The sequence below is a fragment of the Eutrigla gurnardus genome (assembly GCF_963514095.1).
Source record: "Eutrigla gurnardus genome assembly, chromosome: 20".
NCBI classification, from domain to species: Eukaryota; Metazoa; Chordata; class Actinopteri; order Perciformes; family Triglidae; genus Eutrigla; species Eutrigla gurnardus.
Genome location: NC_139931.1, coordinates 2,066,528 through 2,081,383, shown reverse-complemented (window position 1 = coordinate 2,081,383; position 14,856 = coordinate 2,066,528). Strand labels below are relative to the sequence as shown.

Sequence of the window (14,856 nt, the reverse complement as noted above, 5' to 3'; positions counted from 1 at the left end):
ATGTGGCTGTTCTATCTGAATGAGCCAAGAGTCAAGCTGTCTAAAATAAGTAATTTGGGTATAATGACATTGTGAATGGGAGCAACCTCAAAGATAGGATTGGCACAAATTCAAAACCAGAAGAAAACATTTTTTGAGGGTTAAAAAAAACACTTAAATGGGAGAAATAACCACTTTTAAAAACTTTAACATATTGTTATGCATTCATTTATATAACCTGCCTTGAATCCCCTCCCTTCAGTGTCTTTGTGTTCACCAGTTGCATGTAGTTTTCATGCAGCAGCCTATATGGTCATACATCAGGCACTGATATTATTGCTTGTCGCAGAGTTGAATAACTGTTAATAATATTAATAAAGTTTTAAAATGACATACATACAATTGCATACATACACAATTTAGCTATATCTATCTATCTTCTTTCTTTCTTTGTTTCTTTCTTTCAGAGCACAAGCTCAGACTGGTAAAAACCACGATGATCTCATTTCTGAAGGATTCAGGACGTGAGTGTGATGGGTCACACAAACACACACACACACACACACACACACACACACACACACACACACACACACACACACACACACACACACACGCTGGTCAGATCAGATGAAGCTGACCGAGGTGCTGGAGCTTTGCCTCAAACCTAAACCACACTGTGCCGACCACCAGGCCTCCATAATGACGGGGGAGAGGGGTGGATGCTGCATGTGTGTGTGTGTGTGTGTGTGTGTGTGTTGAAAGTGAGAGTGTGATATTTGTTTTATGTAACTGCATGTGCATGCATGCTTGTGTGCAGCGTGGGTGTGTGTGTGTGTGTGTGTGTGTTTTCTCTCTCTTCCTGCACTTCTTGCCTGCGTCTCAGAGCCTCTGGAAGCTTTGCAGTCGAGGAGCTGAGAAACAACAACAGGTTTTCTCCAAACAGGTACGTGAGTCCGCCTGCTTTTACTCACATATCATTTTGATCATTTTCTTTTTACCCAAAGCAAGAATAAATTGTACTTTATGTTTTCAGATTGATTTTCCGGCTCTTGCTTCATTTTAATTGCAACCTAAAATGAACAAAAAAGTTCATTTTAAATAAAAGTTTTAATAAAAAGTAAAAAAAAAAGAAAGTGCTCATGACATCTGTGAGCATCGTCGGCTGCTTTGAAATATAAAGTACGACTGTTGCATGAAAGCATGAGCACCAAAAAGTGTAGCCGCGTGCTTCGAGATGAAACCGAATAGAAGTCTTTTTTAATGTCGAGCATGAATTTGAATAAAGCATCTGTGCGTTTAAATATTGAATGAATTCAGGAAACTCTTGTTATTCTTCTTCTGCGGGGCCTTTCTTTCACCGCGGGGCCAAACTTGTTCCAGAGTTTTCCAGATTGAGTCCCTTCAGAGCGGAGGAGATAAATAAATAACTGGAAAATAAAGCAGCAGAGAGCTGGATGTCTGGGGATAATGTTGATGGATAATGCAGATGATTCTCCACGCAGAAAAATAAAGGTGCTAACTTCAGAGTGATGCCATAGAAGAACCATTTCTGGTTCCACAAAGAACCTTTCAGACCAAGGCTCTTTAAAGAACCGTTTCCTTAAACAATTCTTTAAACACTGAAATATGTGACGTTCATTTAAACACAGTTGTATAGTCTGCCCGAGATGTTATAATCAGAGTTGTGTGTGCGAGTGGAAGAAACAGGAGGTGGTTTTCACTCGGCGTGTCTCTGCAGCTCTCCTCCTTCCTCCTCCTTCCTCCTCCTTCCTCCTCCTGGTTTTTCCGAGTCAGTTCACCTTTTGTGTTTATATCAGCTCTTTGGCGGCTGCTTGGACTCGTTCCTGATTAAGAGTCGACTGCAGGCCGAGGGTTCAGCCTCGGGCTGCTTCTTCTTCTGCTTCTTCTTCTGCTTCCCGTTCCACCGTCTGACAAGCCTCACAAGTTTGTCTTCAACGTTTTCAGGCCAAAGACCCCCGAGGCCTATAGAGAACCGGTGGAGGGACCCTACATATCATATACAACTGTGTTCCTTATTAAACCAATAATAATGTGTAGAGCAGCCTATAGTGCCCTGGTTAACAGTACGTTGTGATGATGTTTGTACACAATGATAAGCCATTAAAATAAGTAACTAACTGTATTTGACCTCTGAGTCATTTGATGAAGATGCAACGCGTCGGCATGATTGAATCCTGCGTTGTCGACTTCTGGCTCAGACGTCATTAAACAAGCGGCGCCGATAGATTCTAATCAACCGAGCCGTCAGTAACGTTTAATTCCCCGTCTTCAACCTTTATTTTTATTTTGGTCTCAACTTGCACATTTACAGTCAGACTACTCCACACCTCCTCTGTGTTGTTTTGTGCTCGATGGCCCCTCCCCCACCAGGTGCTGGTCCAATCATGGCCCCCAAACTGAACGTGCTGCTGCTGTTGCTGGTCGTTGCCGCGGTAACGGTCCTGGGCCAGAGGCGACGCACGGCTTCCACCGCGAAGGCTGACGAGTGGAACTTCAGGGATGGCTGTAAGCACCCAGATTTCTCTCTGTCCCCCCCCAGGTCAAAGGTCACAGTTCATGATGATGTCAGAGCTGTAGAGGTGAAGTTCCTCCAGTGAGTTATGTGGAAAAGATTCACCATAACAGTGGCTTTTCTGTCCCAGCTGAGAAGGTGAACATGCGTGGCGTGGCCAACCTGACCCAGATCCTGGACAACTGGAGGTTCGACATCCTGAACCAGATGAGAGGACTCCTGCAGAACGACCACCAGTCGCTGCTCCCCGACTACGCCAGGTAGGGGGGGGGACCGGCGAGCGTCAGAAAGCACCGTATCATAGCGTGTCAATCACATCGCGTCATGATGTACTTCGTCATAACATATTATAACGTATCATAATGCAATATCATGTATTTTGTCGTATCTCAACGTATCGCATCATAAAGTACTGTAACGCAACGCACTGTAATGTAACGTTATTTATCTGTCCTATCATAATGAAAAGTATCATAACTTAACGTAACAAGAGTTACTATCATGTTAACTTTTACACACATTAAAGCTGCTTGCTTAGAACCTGATTATGTAAATGTCTTAAAGTGATACCGTATTTAGGGTAGCTCCAGCCCCCCAACAACGTCATCAGAAATGAGAGCAGATGGAAGAAGGAAAGGTATACGGAGGCCAAATGAGGCCAAACGTAAAGAAAGCAGAGAGAGATTCCCATAAACACTGTTTATGTAACGACGGGACCATACTGACCTCTGGCCCTGTGGCGAGAGGCAGGAAACCCCACACTTCCTCCAGCCCCGCTTTTTATTTTCTTATTTCTTTCTTTCACGCCGAATAGAACGGCACGTTTCTATTTTTCACTTTTTAAATTACAAGTTTCAGCTGCAGGTTCTCATGACAGCGTCGGCCGCAGAGAGGACCCGACCGGATCCCGGTTTTATATCCAAACCACATTCCTGTGGGGGACTCTGAACCATTTCAATTCACTCGTGTGGAAAATTCTGCTCATTCAACACACACAGCGGGACTGAGGTCGGATCTGAAGAACTCTGAAGGTCCTTTACTGCAGTAGAGACACTAAAAATACTCAAGTAGAAGTCCTATCTGTAATAGTATTATCAGCAGAGTGTACTTAAGGGTGCTGAACACTCTCAACATGGGGACGGCTGAGCCGGCGGTTAGCAGATAACAGTGCTAACAGTACAGGTATAAGAAAGAAACCGAAGCGTCTCTCTGTGTTTCCAGGATCCAGCCTCTGTCCGAGGCTCTGGACGACCTCTACAAGGAGTTCAACGCCCTCAAAGCTCACCTGGGGGACCTGACCGAGAAGTTCTCCGCCATAGAGACCTTCATTGACGAGGTGAAGGCCGAGCGGGTCACCAAGGCCAACGCTGGCCCCGCCCCCGGCCCTGACCCCGCCCCCGTCCCCAGGCAGACCGGGAGGAGGCTGGTGAAGAAGAAGGCCACTTCCTAATGTGCTTCTAACATCCTCATGTTTGCTTCTTCTTCTTCTTCTTCTTCTTCTTCTTCTTAGTAAAAGTAAAAGTCTACAACGCAGCGTAAGATTACACATCTGAAACATACATTTATAAATAAAGAAATAAGTCGACGCAATACAAATTTTATTTCACATGTAAAAGACCTGTGATTTACCAGGGTCATATATCCAAATTAATGCTGCTTTCATGGTTTGTTTTTTTAATAATCGATGCACACAGAATGTTAAATATGCCTAAATAATCCACATATATATATATATATATATATATGTCTCACTTCTGGATGCTATTTGGACAAAACAAGCTGGTTGGGTTTGTGGTTTTCTGCTGCATTATATACACGAGCTCCAAATAAACTCACTGATTGCATTCATCCATAATGTGTAATAATGTTTCTTCAGAGAGCAGCGGAGGAGGGTTGATGACACGCTTCAGCTTCAGGTCCGGAGGTTTTCATTCGTGTCCAAGTAACCTGCTCCGTATGAGGACACGTTTGATTGGTTCTCTCTTTTATTTCACTAGAACTTTATCAACAATGTTAAATGAGGTTTCCATTATCTCTTCAGGTTGAGATGAAATGGAAAAATGTCTTTTTAACCATTTTAAATAACATCCCTGGTCATATTGTTAACTTATTTAACAATATATGCAAAAAAAGAATAATTTCCCTAAAATTTAAATTTAAAATGTAAAAAATAAAATGTGAGCTTGCACCGACCACTTTAAAGAAGAAGAAGACGAAGAAGAAGAAGAAGCCAGGACTCACTTTCATGCCGTGTTTCACCGTCGCAGCGCGGCGTTATTGCTTCGCCTCACTTGACCGGTTCGTGAGTGGATTCCCCGTCTGCAGCCTCTCCACTGTCCCTCTCCACATTTCTGTAGATCAATAACACATTTCATGCTCTCTGCTGTCGCTGACACGCTGCTCTGCTGTGAGATATGACTGAAGAAGAAGAAGAAGAAGAAGAAGGATGTGAAGTGTTTTATCTGTGATATAGTTAGCCTAGCTTAGCACAAAGACTGGAAGCGGGTGGAAAATATTAGCCTCCCTGAATCAATAGCGAGACAAGGTTAGGGGTTATGATTTGGCTGTTCTTCTTCTTCTTCTTCTTCTTCTTCTTCTCCTCCTCCTCCTCGTCCTCCTTCTCCTCCATCCTTTTCTTCCTTTTCTTCGTCTTTTCCTTCTTCTTCATCTTCTTCCTGTTGTTCTTCTTCTTCTGCTGTGCAGCATCAAAGTCTACCTCGTTGGATTCGCTGCACTCGGAGAGATCGATGATTTTTGTTTTCCTTAAAGCTGAATCCTTTGTAAGAAAGTTAAACAATGATGAATTTTCTCAGTTTGGCAGCTTTTCTTCCATATTTTATAAAGTTCACAAACACTGAAGTTACATTCCAGCTTGTTATCTGGAGTCTGAATAACCTGCAGACTCGTCTCATGAATGAAGCTCCTCGTGCAGCTTGTTGGTAATACTAATAATAATAATTATAATAATAATAACGACTCCTCTAATCAGGAGATCACAGACGTCCTCAGCCTCTCGCTGCCTGAAGACAACTAAATATGTATCTGCCGCACTGGAAAGTAATTAAATATCTGCTGCCTTTCTCTCATTATTCACTAAATGATTGCAAAGAGCATTTTATTTATCAAATATTATCATTTATATTATTTTCTGCTGCTTGTTTTAGCAGTGAAGCGGGGTAATAACGACAGGGTTCATTAAACCCGTTGAGAGACGTGATGCTAAACGTTCCTACGTTGGTATTCATGCTGTGATTTTATATAGTTTACAGGCTTCTTGCTGACGTGTTCATGTGATCAGGTGTGTGAGATCCACCTGGCTGATGTCACAGAACTGTTACCCATATTGGAAAACGCCAACCTCCTGTAATCAGTCTGGCTGCTGTCCGTGGTACTGATCCAGGTTTCTGTCCGTGGTGCTGATCCAGGTTTCTGTCCGTGTTTGTAATCAGGGTCTCTGTCCATGATGTGTTATAAACAGGGTTCCAGTTATGATCTCATTTCTCTGTGAGTTTTTACTCCAACGTTTTCAGAGATGGAGAGGAGGACGACATCCAAACCCTGTTAATCTGCACATCCGTAGCTGAGTTTCCATCGTCTGTCTACAAACACTCGTCTACAACGATCTCTTGAAACAGTTTGGTCGTTTCTCAGCCTCCGTTTTGTTATTTTTCAGACGTTTTGGGACAAATCTTTCTTCTTCTCCTTCTTCTTGTCTCGCATGCAAACAAACGAGTCGGGCAGAGTAATCCCTCCTCCATCTCCCTGTCATGGCTTCTAATCCAAGTCCCAGATGCCCCGGCTCCTTGGCCAACTTCCTCTCTCTCTCTCTCACACACACACACACACACACACACACACACACACACACACACACACACACGGAGGGATTCTGGAAACAAAGCAGGACTCAGCTGGAACGTGTTCGGAGACTCTGCAGACGTTCTGGACGCGGCTCACAGACAGCAGACGCTGCTGCTCACTTTGCTGTTTAACGGGCTAAACGAGCTGGCTCACCGCCGGCGGAGACGAGATGAGTCACGGCGTGATAGTAATGTAGAGAGGAGGGGGGGGGGGGGGGGGGGTGATCTGCATCCCTGTGAGTGAACACCATACAGACAACGATAGAAGCTATAATTAGAAGATTACAGGGTGAGAAATATTACTTATAATCCCAAAAGCATTTATCATACAAGCTGACATAGAAGATCCTGTTTGTTAGATAGAGGCAGCCAACTTTGACTTTCACCCAGCAGACCGGTGTGTGTGTTCAATGTGAAACCAAAAACCAGCCCCGACGCATCAGATACGATGCTTTAAATACGCTGGTTGGTTCCTCTTCACCTCTGGGGTCAGATTCAGTTACGATACACACAAATAAATAACTACAAATATAATGATTATTGTACTTTTAGAGTGTTTGTTTTACTCTGACTTCATCAAACATCTCCTGATCTGTAACTGTGCAGCTTATAGCATCACGTTTCTCAGCTCTCTTTGTGTATTTAGAGATTTCATAAGAAAAGAAACAGGCCGGTAACTAAAACAGGGATAAAGTTAATCACATGTTGTATTTCTAGACCAGAAGGGTTTTATGTGGGATTCCTCCTTCAAACACTCTTTCTCTGTCATTCTTATCGGTCTGAATGCAACGTCACATCATTATTGTCCACGATCACATAAAGGAAGTTGATGTAAACTTCAGATTCAGGATCTGTTCAGTAGATTACCGAGATTATAAAAGCTTGGAAACTCAACGTGACAGGACGCCTTTCACAGGAAGCTCAGGAGGATCCTTTCATCGGCCGACAACCATCACATCGACGCTTCCTGTCGGGGCCCTGGACGCCGCCGCTGGCATTTAAAGGTCCCCCGACATCGGGTCACGGCGTCTGTCAGAGGAGACGAGGAGGAGGCGTGGAGGAGTAGTGGAGGAGACGAGGAGGAGATGTGGAGGAGACGTGGAGGAGACGAAGAGGAGACGTGGAGGAGTAGTGGAGGAGACGAGGAGGAAACGTGGAGGAGATGAGGAGGAGAAGAGGAGGAGACGTGGAGGAGACGAGGAGGAGGCGTGGAGGAGACGTGGAGGAGACGAGGAGGAGACGAGGAGGAGGCGTGGAGGAGATGAGGAGGAGACGAGGAGGAGACGTGGAGGAGATGAGGAGGAGACGTGGAGGAGATGAGGAGGAGAAGAGGAGGAGACGTGGAGGAGACGAGGAGGAGGCGTGGAGGAGACGTGGAGGAGACGAGGAGGAGACATGGAGGAGACGTGGAGGAGACGAGGAGGAGACGAGGAGGAGGCGTGGAGGAGATGAGTAGGAGACGAGGAGGAGACGTGGAGGAGATGAGGAGGAGACGTGGAGGAGACGTGGAGGAGACGAAGAGGAGACGAGGAGAAGATATGGAGGACATGTGGAGGAGATGTGGAGGAGACACGGAGGAGACATGGAGGACATGTGGAGGACACTGCGGCGTCTCCTCGGAGGAGGACGGGCCGGTTGGAGCGATCAGGAGGCGACGGCGAGGCCGTTTGATTACAGACACTTTGATAAACAAGAGGACGACACCTGGAGCGGAAAATGTCCCTCATCAACTTGATTCCCTTCACACACACACACACACACACACACACACACACACACACACACACACACACACACACACACATAAACACACACACACACACACACCCCGGTGAGCTCCGGTAACAAAGGTATTTTTTTCTTCATATAGTTTTCCTCTCCAGATAAACACTGAGAATCAGTTTGTGTTCTTCTTCAGATGAGATCTCACAGTTGGAGCCTCCGCTGTCATCTGATGCCAACCATGACAGATGTGGACACACACACACACACACACACACCCACACACACACACACACACACACACACACACACACACACACACACACACACACCTGTGCAGGGGCAGACACCTGTAATTCATGCTAACTAACTCTAACACCTACTGTCTCAGCACAGTGACACACACACACACACACACACACACACACACACACACACACACACACACACACACACACATGTGTATCTTTCATTCATAGGCCGGTCACGAACACAGAGCAGACGGTGGAGGTTGGAACTGGTGATGAGCTCTTTGTGATGTGGTTGTGTGTTTCTGTGTGTGTGTGTGTGTGTTTCTGTGTGTGTGTGTGTGTGTGTGTGTGTGTGTGTGTGTGTGTGTGTGTGTGTGTGTGTTTGTTTCTGTGTGTGTTGGCCCTGGACTGAAGGCCATGTGGGCCCCTCAGGTGGTGGGACCCCGTCTACAGGCCTGTCTGGATGTCAGCGTGAGCACATCTTTGTGATTGTGATGCACAAACATGACTCGCTGAATATCAATGTATGACGTAGACCAAAGACCGACACCTGCACCTGGAAACTAGACTATTCAGTTCAAAGTCTTTTACTGGACGAAATATAGAAACTCATTTCACACACACACACACACACACACACACACACACACACACACACACACACACACACAGTTGCACCTTGGGTCGACGATGGACAGGTGTGATCTCACAGAGGAAACCCCACAGGTGTTTTAATAAAGAGCCTCGACGGGGTGAGAGCTTTGATGAGATCACACACACACACACACACACACACACACACACAATGCCATTCAGTTCATCTATAAGAGGACACTTAAAGGGAACCAGGTGGTCGGTGTCACACTCCACCACCTGTGTCATCGCCGAGACCAGATGCTTCCTGCCGTTAGTGTGTGTGTGTGTGTGTGTGTGTGTGTGTGTGTGTGTGTGTCATCTCCTTCATTAGCATCCCCCATGGAGGTCCGGGACGGCGAGTCCTCAGAGGTGATTCATTAACGTGGTCTTCAGACGCCACGCGGAGCCGAGACCAGATCCAGATCCTTCTTGAGGGTTTCAGAGCACGAAGGAAGATCTGATCCACATCCTCACAAAGAACCTTTTGAATGACACCGCCGTCTTCAATCCCCTCCAGGCGGCGCCGTTCGGAGCCGCAACCTTCATCGTCAATCAAACTCCCGGTGGTCCGCTTGGCTCCCCACTGCGTGAGGGGATCCCTCGTGGTCGTCAGACAGGGAGTGACTCCCGTTAGTCAGCTGTGGTTGGAGGGAGGATCCCGACCTTTCCCCCGCTGTGACCTCTCGGCGGGCGCCGCCTCCCCCGCTGCTCCCCGCCGCCGCCTCAGATATCAGACACCTCCCGCCGCTCCGCCTGCAGACACCATTACTGATGCGTTTCAGTCATGTGACTGCATGCTTCAGGGTTCGTCACTAAATGTCTGTCAGAAGTATGTGGATTCATCCGCCGCTGAAAATAGTCCCCAACAAACACACTTCCTTACTTACGCATTTCCTACGGAGGTCAGAGACGCAAACAGGAAGTCAGAGACACAAACAGGAAGTCAGAGACGCAAACAGGAGGTCAGAGACACAAACAGGAAGTCAGAGACACAAACAGGAAGTCAGAGACACAAACAGGAAGTCAGAGACGCAAAGAGGAAGTCAGAGACGCAAAGAGGAAGTCAGAGACGCAAACAAGAAGTCAGAGACGCAAACAGGAAGTCAGAGACACAAACAGGAAGTCAGAGACGCAAACAGGAAGTCAAAGAATATAACATTAATGTGTATATCAGGCCAAATATTTTTCTATTAAATGTTTTATTTTGTTTTTGTAAAATTATCTAATCGTTGTTAGATAAATTACGCATAAAGCTTCAAACTACGACAACTAAGTCATTGACTTCGATACACGCTCGTTTCCTGGATAGCGATTTTTCAAAATAAAGTTCCGTCTTTGTTGGAAGTTTGGTTTAAGGGGTTAAAAAAGTAGTTAGTCGTCGTTAGGTTTCGTAAAAAGTTGACATATGAGTCTTGGGATCAGACGCGTTGGGATCAGACGCGTTGGGATCAGACGCGTTGGGATCAGACGCGTTGGGATCAGACGCCGCTGATCAAGCCGCGTTATTAGAGAATCTGTCGTCAGCCCACAGATGTCAGTGAGACAGGTGAATACATTAAAAACCCTCTTAAACTTAGTGGTTCACCTGTCGGCCGGCTCAGACTGAATGGAAGCGGATCCTCTTCACTCCGGCTGCAATCGCTCGGACTAATGGGAGGCTTGATTCAATTTAGGAGATGTGTGTGTGCGTGTGTGTGTGTGTGTGTGTGTGTGTGTGTGTGTGTACTGTACCGCCAGCAGAGTCTATATCTGTGGAGGTCGTTGGTCCGGCGGACATTTCAGCCCCTAATTTGATTACTTTTGCCCCCCCGACGGCCTCGGAGGGTCTAATCTACACAAGGTGAACCGGGAGGAAGGATACAAACACGGTGAAAACAATCCGTCCTGGCCCCTCCTTCCCCCCTCCCCCCTCGCCGCCCCCCCTCCCCCCTTGCCGCCCCCTCGCCGTCAGAGCGAGGGGGTGACGGACGGCGAAGGATGACAACTTCCATTGATTTGTTTTTGTGCTTAAACCTGCCAAGGTTAATGAAGTCTCGGGATCGGGACGAAGATGAATCGAGCCGCGCTCGTCTTCCTGATTGGACGAGATCGAGTGTGTGTGTGTTTGTGTGTGTGTGTGTTTGTGTGTGTGTGTGTGTGTGTGTGTGAGATAATTAGAGGAACAGAGTTCAGGTGATTTAAAGATACGAAGCCGTCGTGACAGAAAAAGGTTCAGACGGGTTTTGACAGGAGACGATAGAAACTGTCAGCAGACGGAATCACAGCGTTTTCTGATCTGAGATTTCTTTGACTTTTCTTTACTGTATCGTTCGGAGGGCGAAGTCCTGCATGAAAAATCTTGAAAGAATTAACCTAAAGCCGACTGTCGCAACACGCTGTCCAACGTGAGATTTTCTGTAGGATTTGAACAAGAATGAACAACACAAATGAAGGGGGATCAGGTCTCCAGCTGAGACCTCGTAGTGGATCAGACTCCCCGACTTCAACTACATTCATGTTTTTGAGAGAAAGATACATTTGTCAAAGACAAAGACGATCAAAGAAACAAGTGCTGCAGTTTCCTCCGTTGCTATGGCGACGTTAAACATCGTTAAACACCGGTACCGGGTGGAACCGTTGTAATCCGGTCGGTGTCTTCCGTTGACTCGAATCAGCGACACGGATCCGTCTCTCCGATAAAAGGAGAAGCCTCTAATGGAAACTGACCAATCGTTATGGAGCGGAGCAGGTGTGGAGACCTACGCCGTCCCAGCATGCATTGCTCTAGCTTCTCGTTTTTGATCTGAAGCAGCTTTCAGTCAGACGAGTCGAGTGTTTTCTTCTCCTTGACGAAGTGTTCGTTTGAACAAGACTGATTGATATTTGGGAACCAGGTCCAGGTCCTGGTGGACCCCCTCCCCTCCTTCTTCTAATGAAATCCTTCTGTGGGGTGCCGGTCTACCTGCCAGCTGGAGGACCGGCCTCAGACACAGACAGACAGACAGACAGACAGACAGACAGACAGACTGACGGGAATCAGACGACACTGTGAGTAAAACCTCGTTTCCCCCGAGCCGGGGATTCATGGAGCATCTCGTCTCACCTCACATCCTCCCTGACATTTTCATTACAAAGTAAAACATCACAGAAATTGGACATTTCCGTCTGGCAGGAGAGAGAGAGCGAGGTGAGTGAGACGGGTGAGTGAGACAGGTGAGTGAGACAGGTGAGTGAGACAGGTGAGTGAGACAGGTGAGCTTTACAATAACAAGGTCCACCTCCACGGCCGAGTAATCCTGACACATGACAGAGCGGCTCTCAGAGACGAAGGATGGCCCCGGCTCCACGCTGGACCTGCTGGACCTGCTGGACTCGCTGGACCTGCTGGACCCGCTGGACCTGCTGGACCTGCTGGACCCGCTGGACCTGCTGGATTTCAAACCGAAGCTCAAAGGGATTAAATAATGAGAGTTCCTCTAGTTTCTCACAACTTCTGATGCTTTAACAACGAAACACAAGATGTACGACGTCTATCAGGAAAGAGTCAGGAGTCAAGCCTGAAATATTTAAATATATATTCAGAGTTTCATTCCATATATTCAGAGTTTATATATTCTAGTCTAGAAGAGTCATTTACTCACCAGCAACCACACTGACGTACCAGCAGTTAATCAGGACAGCTGCTGTCACAGCTGGAACCAGACCAGGTCCAGGTCCAGGTCCAGGTGTGACCCATCAGCTAACGACTCACATCCTGCAAAGACAGACCCAGGAAAACCAGGACCCTAGTGGACATTTGGTCACGACCCCTCAGCTGGCAGGTTGTTTGTTTCCTCCATCCAGACGTAGTTACACCGATACATATTAATATATTAAAATATCACATTCAGCGGTTCTTCTCCTCTCAGACAGGAATAACAATCCTCGCCCAGAAACATATTTTGTGGGGCAACTTCTGGCATAAAAGAAAAAAAACCTTCCGTCAGAGATAACGGCTGGAGATAATGGGAAATACTGGCGTCGGCCTTCGGGAAAAAAAAGTCATTTTGGCGGGAGTGGTGATACGGGTGGCTGGCGGAGGCAGATAGACAGGCAGGAGAGTCCCATTAGATTAGCAGAGAGAGGGGAGCATGAAGAGGAGCTCCAGCAGAGGAGATAATGAGCTGCAGGTTAGCACACAGACACAGTTCCTCTCCGGGGGGAAATCAGGGAGACGTGGACACACACACACACACACATGTACTCACACACACACACACACACACACACACACACACACACACACACACATGCACTCACACACACATGCACTCACACACACATGCTGAATACAGTGTGTTGAGAGGCGGACGGACAGACGGATGCACACACAGCTCCTCTGCAGCCACAGAGAGGATTAACAAACCTCCTTTTTTTGGGGTTTTAATCTCATTCTCTCTTTTTAACAAACATTCAGGTTCGCCAGCTGTTTTCTGAGAGTAAACAAGCTTCCCCAAGGTCCTTTTTCTTCACACGTCAATATGTTTTTGTCTTCAATGTCTTTCACGTAGAACTCGCAAAAAAAACCAACATGTTTTTGTTTGTTTTTTTAAAGTGGATTTTTCTGAGAATAAAGGCATCGACCAATCAGGTCGTGCAGAACAGACTTAAAAGAAACACTAAAGTGTAAAACAACACGATGAATCAAAGGCGGCGAGGAGCTGATCCACTTCCTGTGTTTTATCTCCTCCGACAGGAAAACCCACCTGAGACCTGAGACCTGAGACCTGAGACCTGAGACGGGGAATCTGTCGGGCTCAGCTTTAGAGAAATCTTTAAATCTTTGCAGGTTTTCATCCTCGTCTCTAACTTACTCACCGAGCGGGACTTCAACACTCACTTAATGCAGCCGTTTATAAAAACACACACCTCCGTCCGCAATCCATCCTCAGGGAATTTGCATAAATGTCATTTACTGGCCAAAATAAACACCCCCCCCCCCCCCCCATGCATCCATCCAGACACTTAATTGGAAAAACAGAACCAGGAGGAATCTGCTGAGCGTGGAATTGATTCCGAGGTTTTTTTCCCTGCAAACGGCGAGGGCTCGTTTATTTATTATTTATTTGTGATTTATTTAGTGATGGAGAGAGAGAGAGAGAGAGAGAGAGAGTGGGAGAGCGAGCATCGGAACCCAACAACAACACGTCCTAATGACGGATCTGGAACATTTTAGCCAAAGTGCTGCATCGAGCGGTGAAATGAAAATGAGACGACGTGAATAAGAGGCGGGACGTTGTGTTCAGGGTCAGAGTGTCGGTTTGGTGTTTGTAGTTGTGTGATTAAAGTTTGATGAATAGTTTCTTTTTTTAAATAAACTTCACAAAAACCACTTAAGGCTTTTTTCTTCATCGTTCGATAACATTTGTTACGCACAGAAATCTCGCACGCTGAGTCTCCGATGCTTCTTTTAATATATATTACTTCCTGCAACTTCATCATCGTCATCATCATCGTTATTCTTCAGTATGTCGTACAGCGTCTTGCTTTGAAGCTTTTGGAGTTCTTAGATCTACGGTGGCTCTGAGGGGCCAAACAACCCTTTATGACTTTTTGACGGATGCGAAAAAACGCAGGAAATCAAACCTGTTAGGAAAACTTTTATAACGGAAGAAAGTTTCGGAGTCGATGTGATTACGTAAACTTGATGACTAATGACTGAGTTGAAAAAGCGTTAATGATTGCGGTCCGAGACCTCTCGGTTATTTTTGAGTGTTTGCTTCCGAACAAGCAGAGCTCCAATAAACCGACTCGTCAAAGATTGGCCACGATTCAGAAAGCAACACAGAAAATGTAAAGGACTAACTTTTGATTTCTTACAGTCAGATGTTTTATCCTTGCAGCAGCCAGCGGT

General features: G+C 46.3%; 1 protein-coding gene across 1 annotated transcript; it reads left to right on the top strand.

The window, feature by feature from the left end:
- Window positions 1-765: 765 nt before the first annotated feature.
- Window positions 766-4,018, top strand: LOC311030896 (uncharacterized protein). Its single transcript, XM_084036931.1, has 4 exons — window positions 766-925; window positions 2,374-2,508; window positions 2,646-2,775; window positions 3,737-4,018. Exons 2-4 carry the CDS (start codon window positions 2,388-2,390, stop codon window positions 3,963-3,965), a joined length of 480 nt encoding a protein of 159 aa, XP_083893057.1. The 5' UTR covers window positions 766-925; window positions 2,374-2,387; the 3' UTR covers window positions 3,966-4,018.
- The last annotated feature ends 10,838 nt before the right edge of the window (window positions 4,019-14,856 follow it).

Bases quoted from the DNA above. Each gene is read 5' to 3' on its own strand.
- LOC311030896 (XM_084036931.1), top strand. From the start codon at position 2,388: ATGGCCCCCAAACTGAACGTGCTGCTGCTGTTGCTGGTCGTTGCCGCG. The intron at 2,509-2,645 runs GTAAGCACCCAG...TTTCTGTCCCAG, and splicing joins GTGGAACTTCAGGGATGGCT to CTGAGAAGGTGAACATGCGT. The intron at 2,776-3,736 runs GTAGGGGGGGGG...CTGTGTTTCCAG, and splicing joins CTGCTCCCCGACTACGCCAG to GATCCAGCCTCTGTCCGAGG.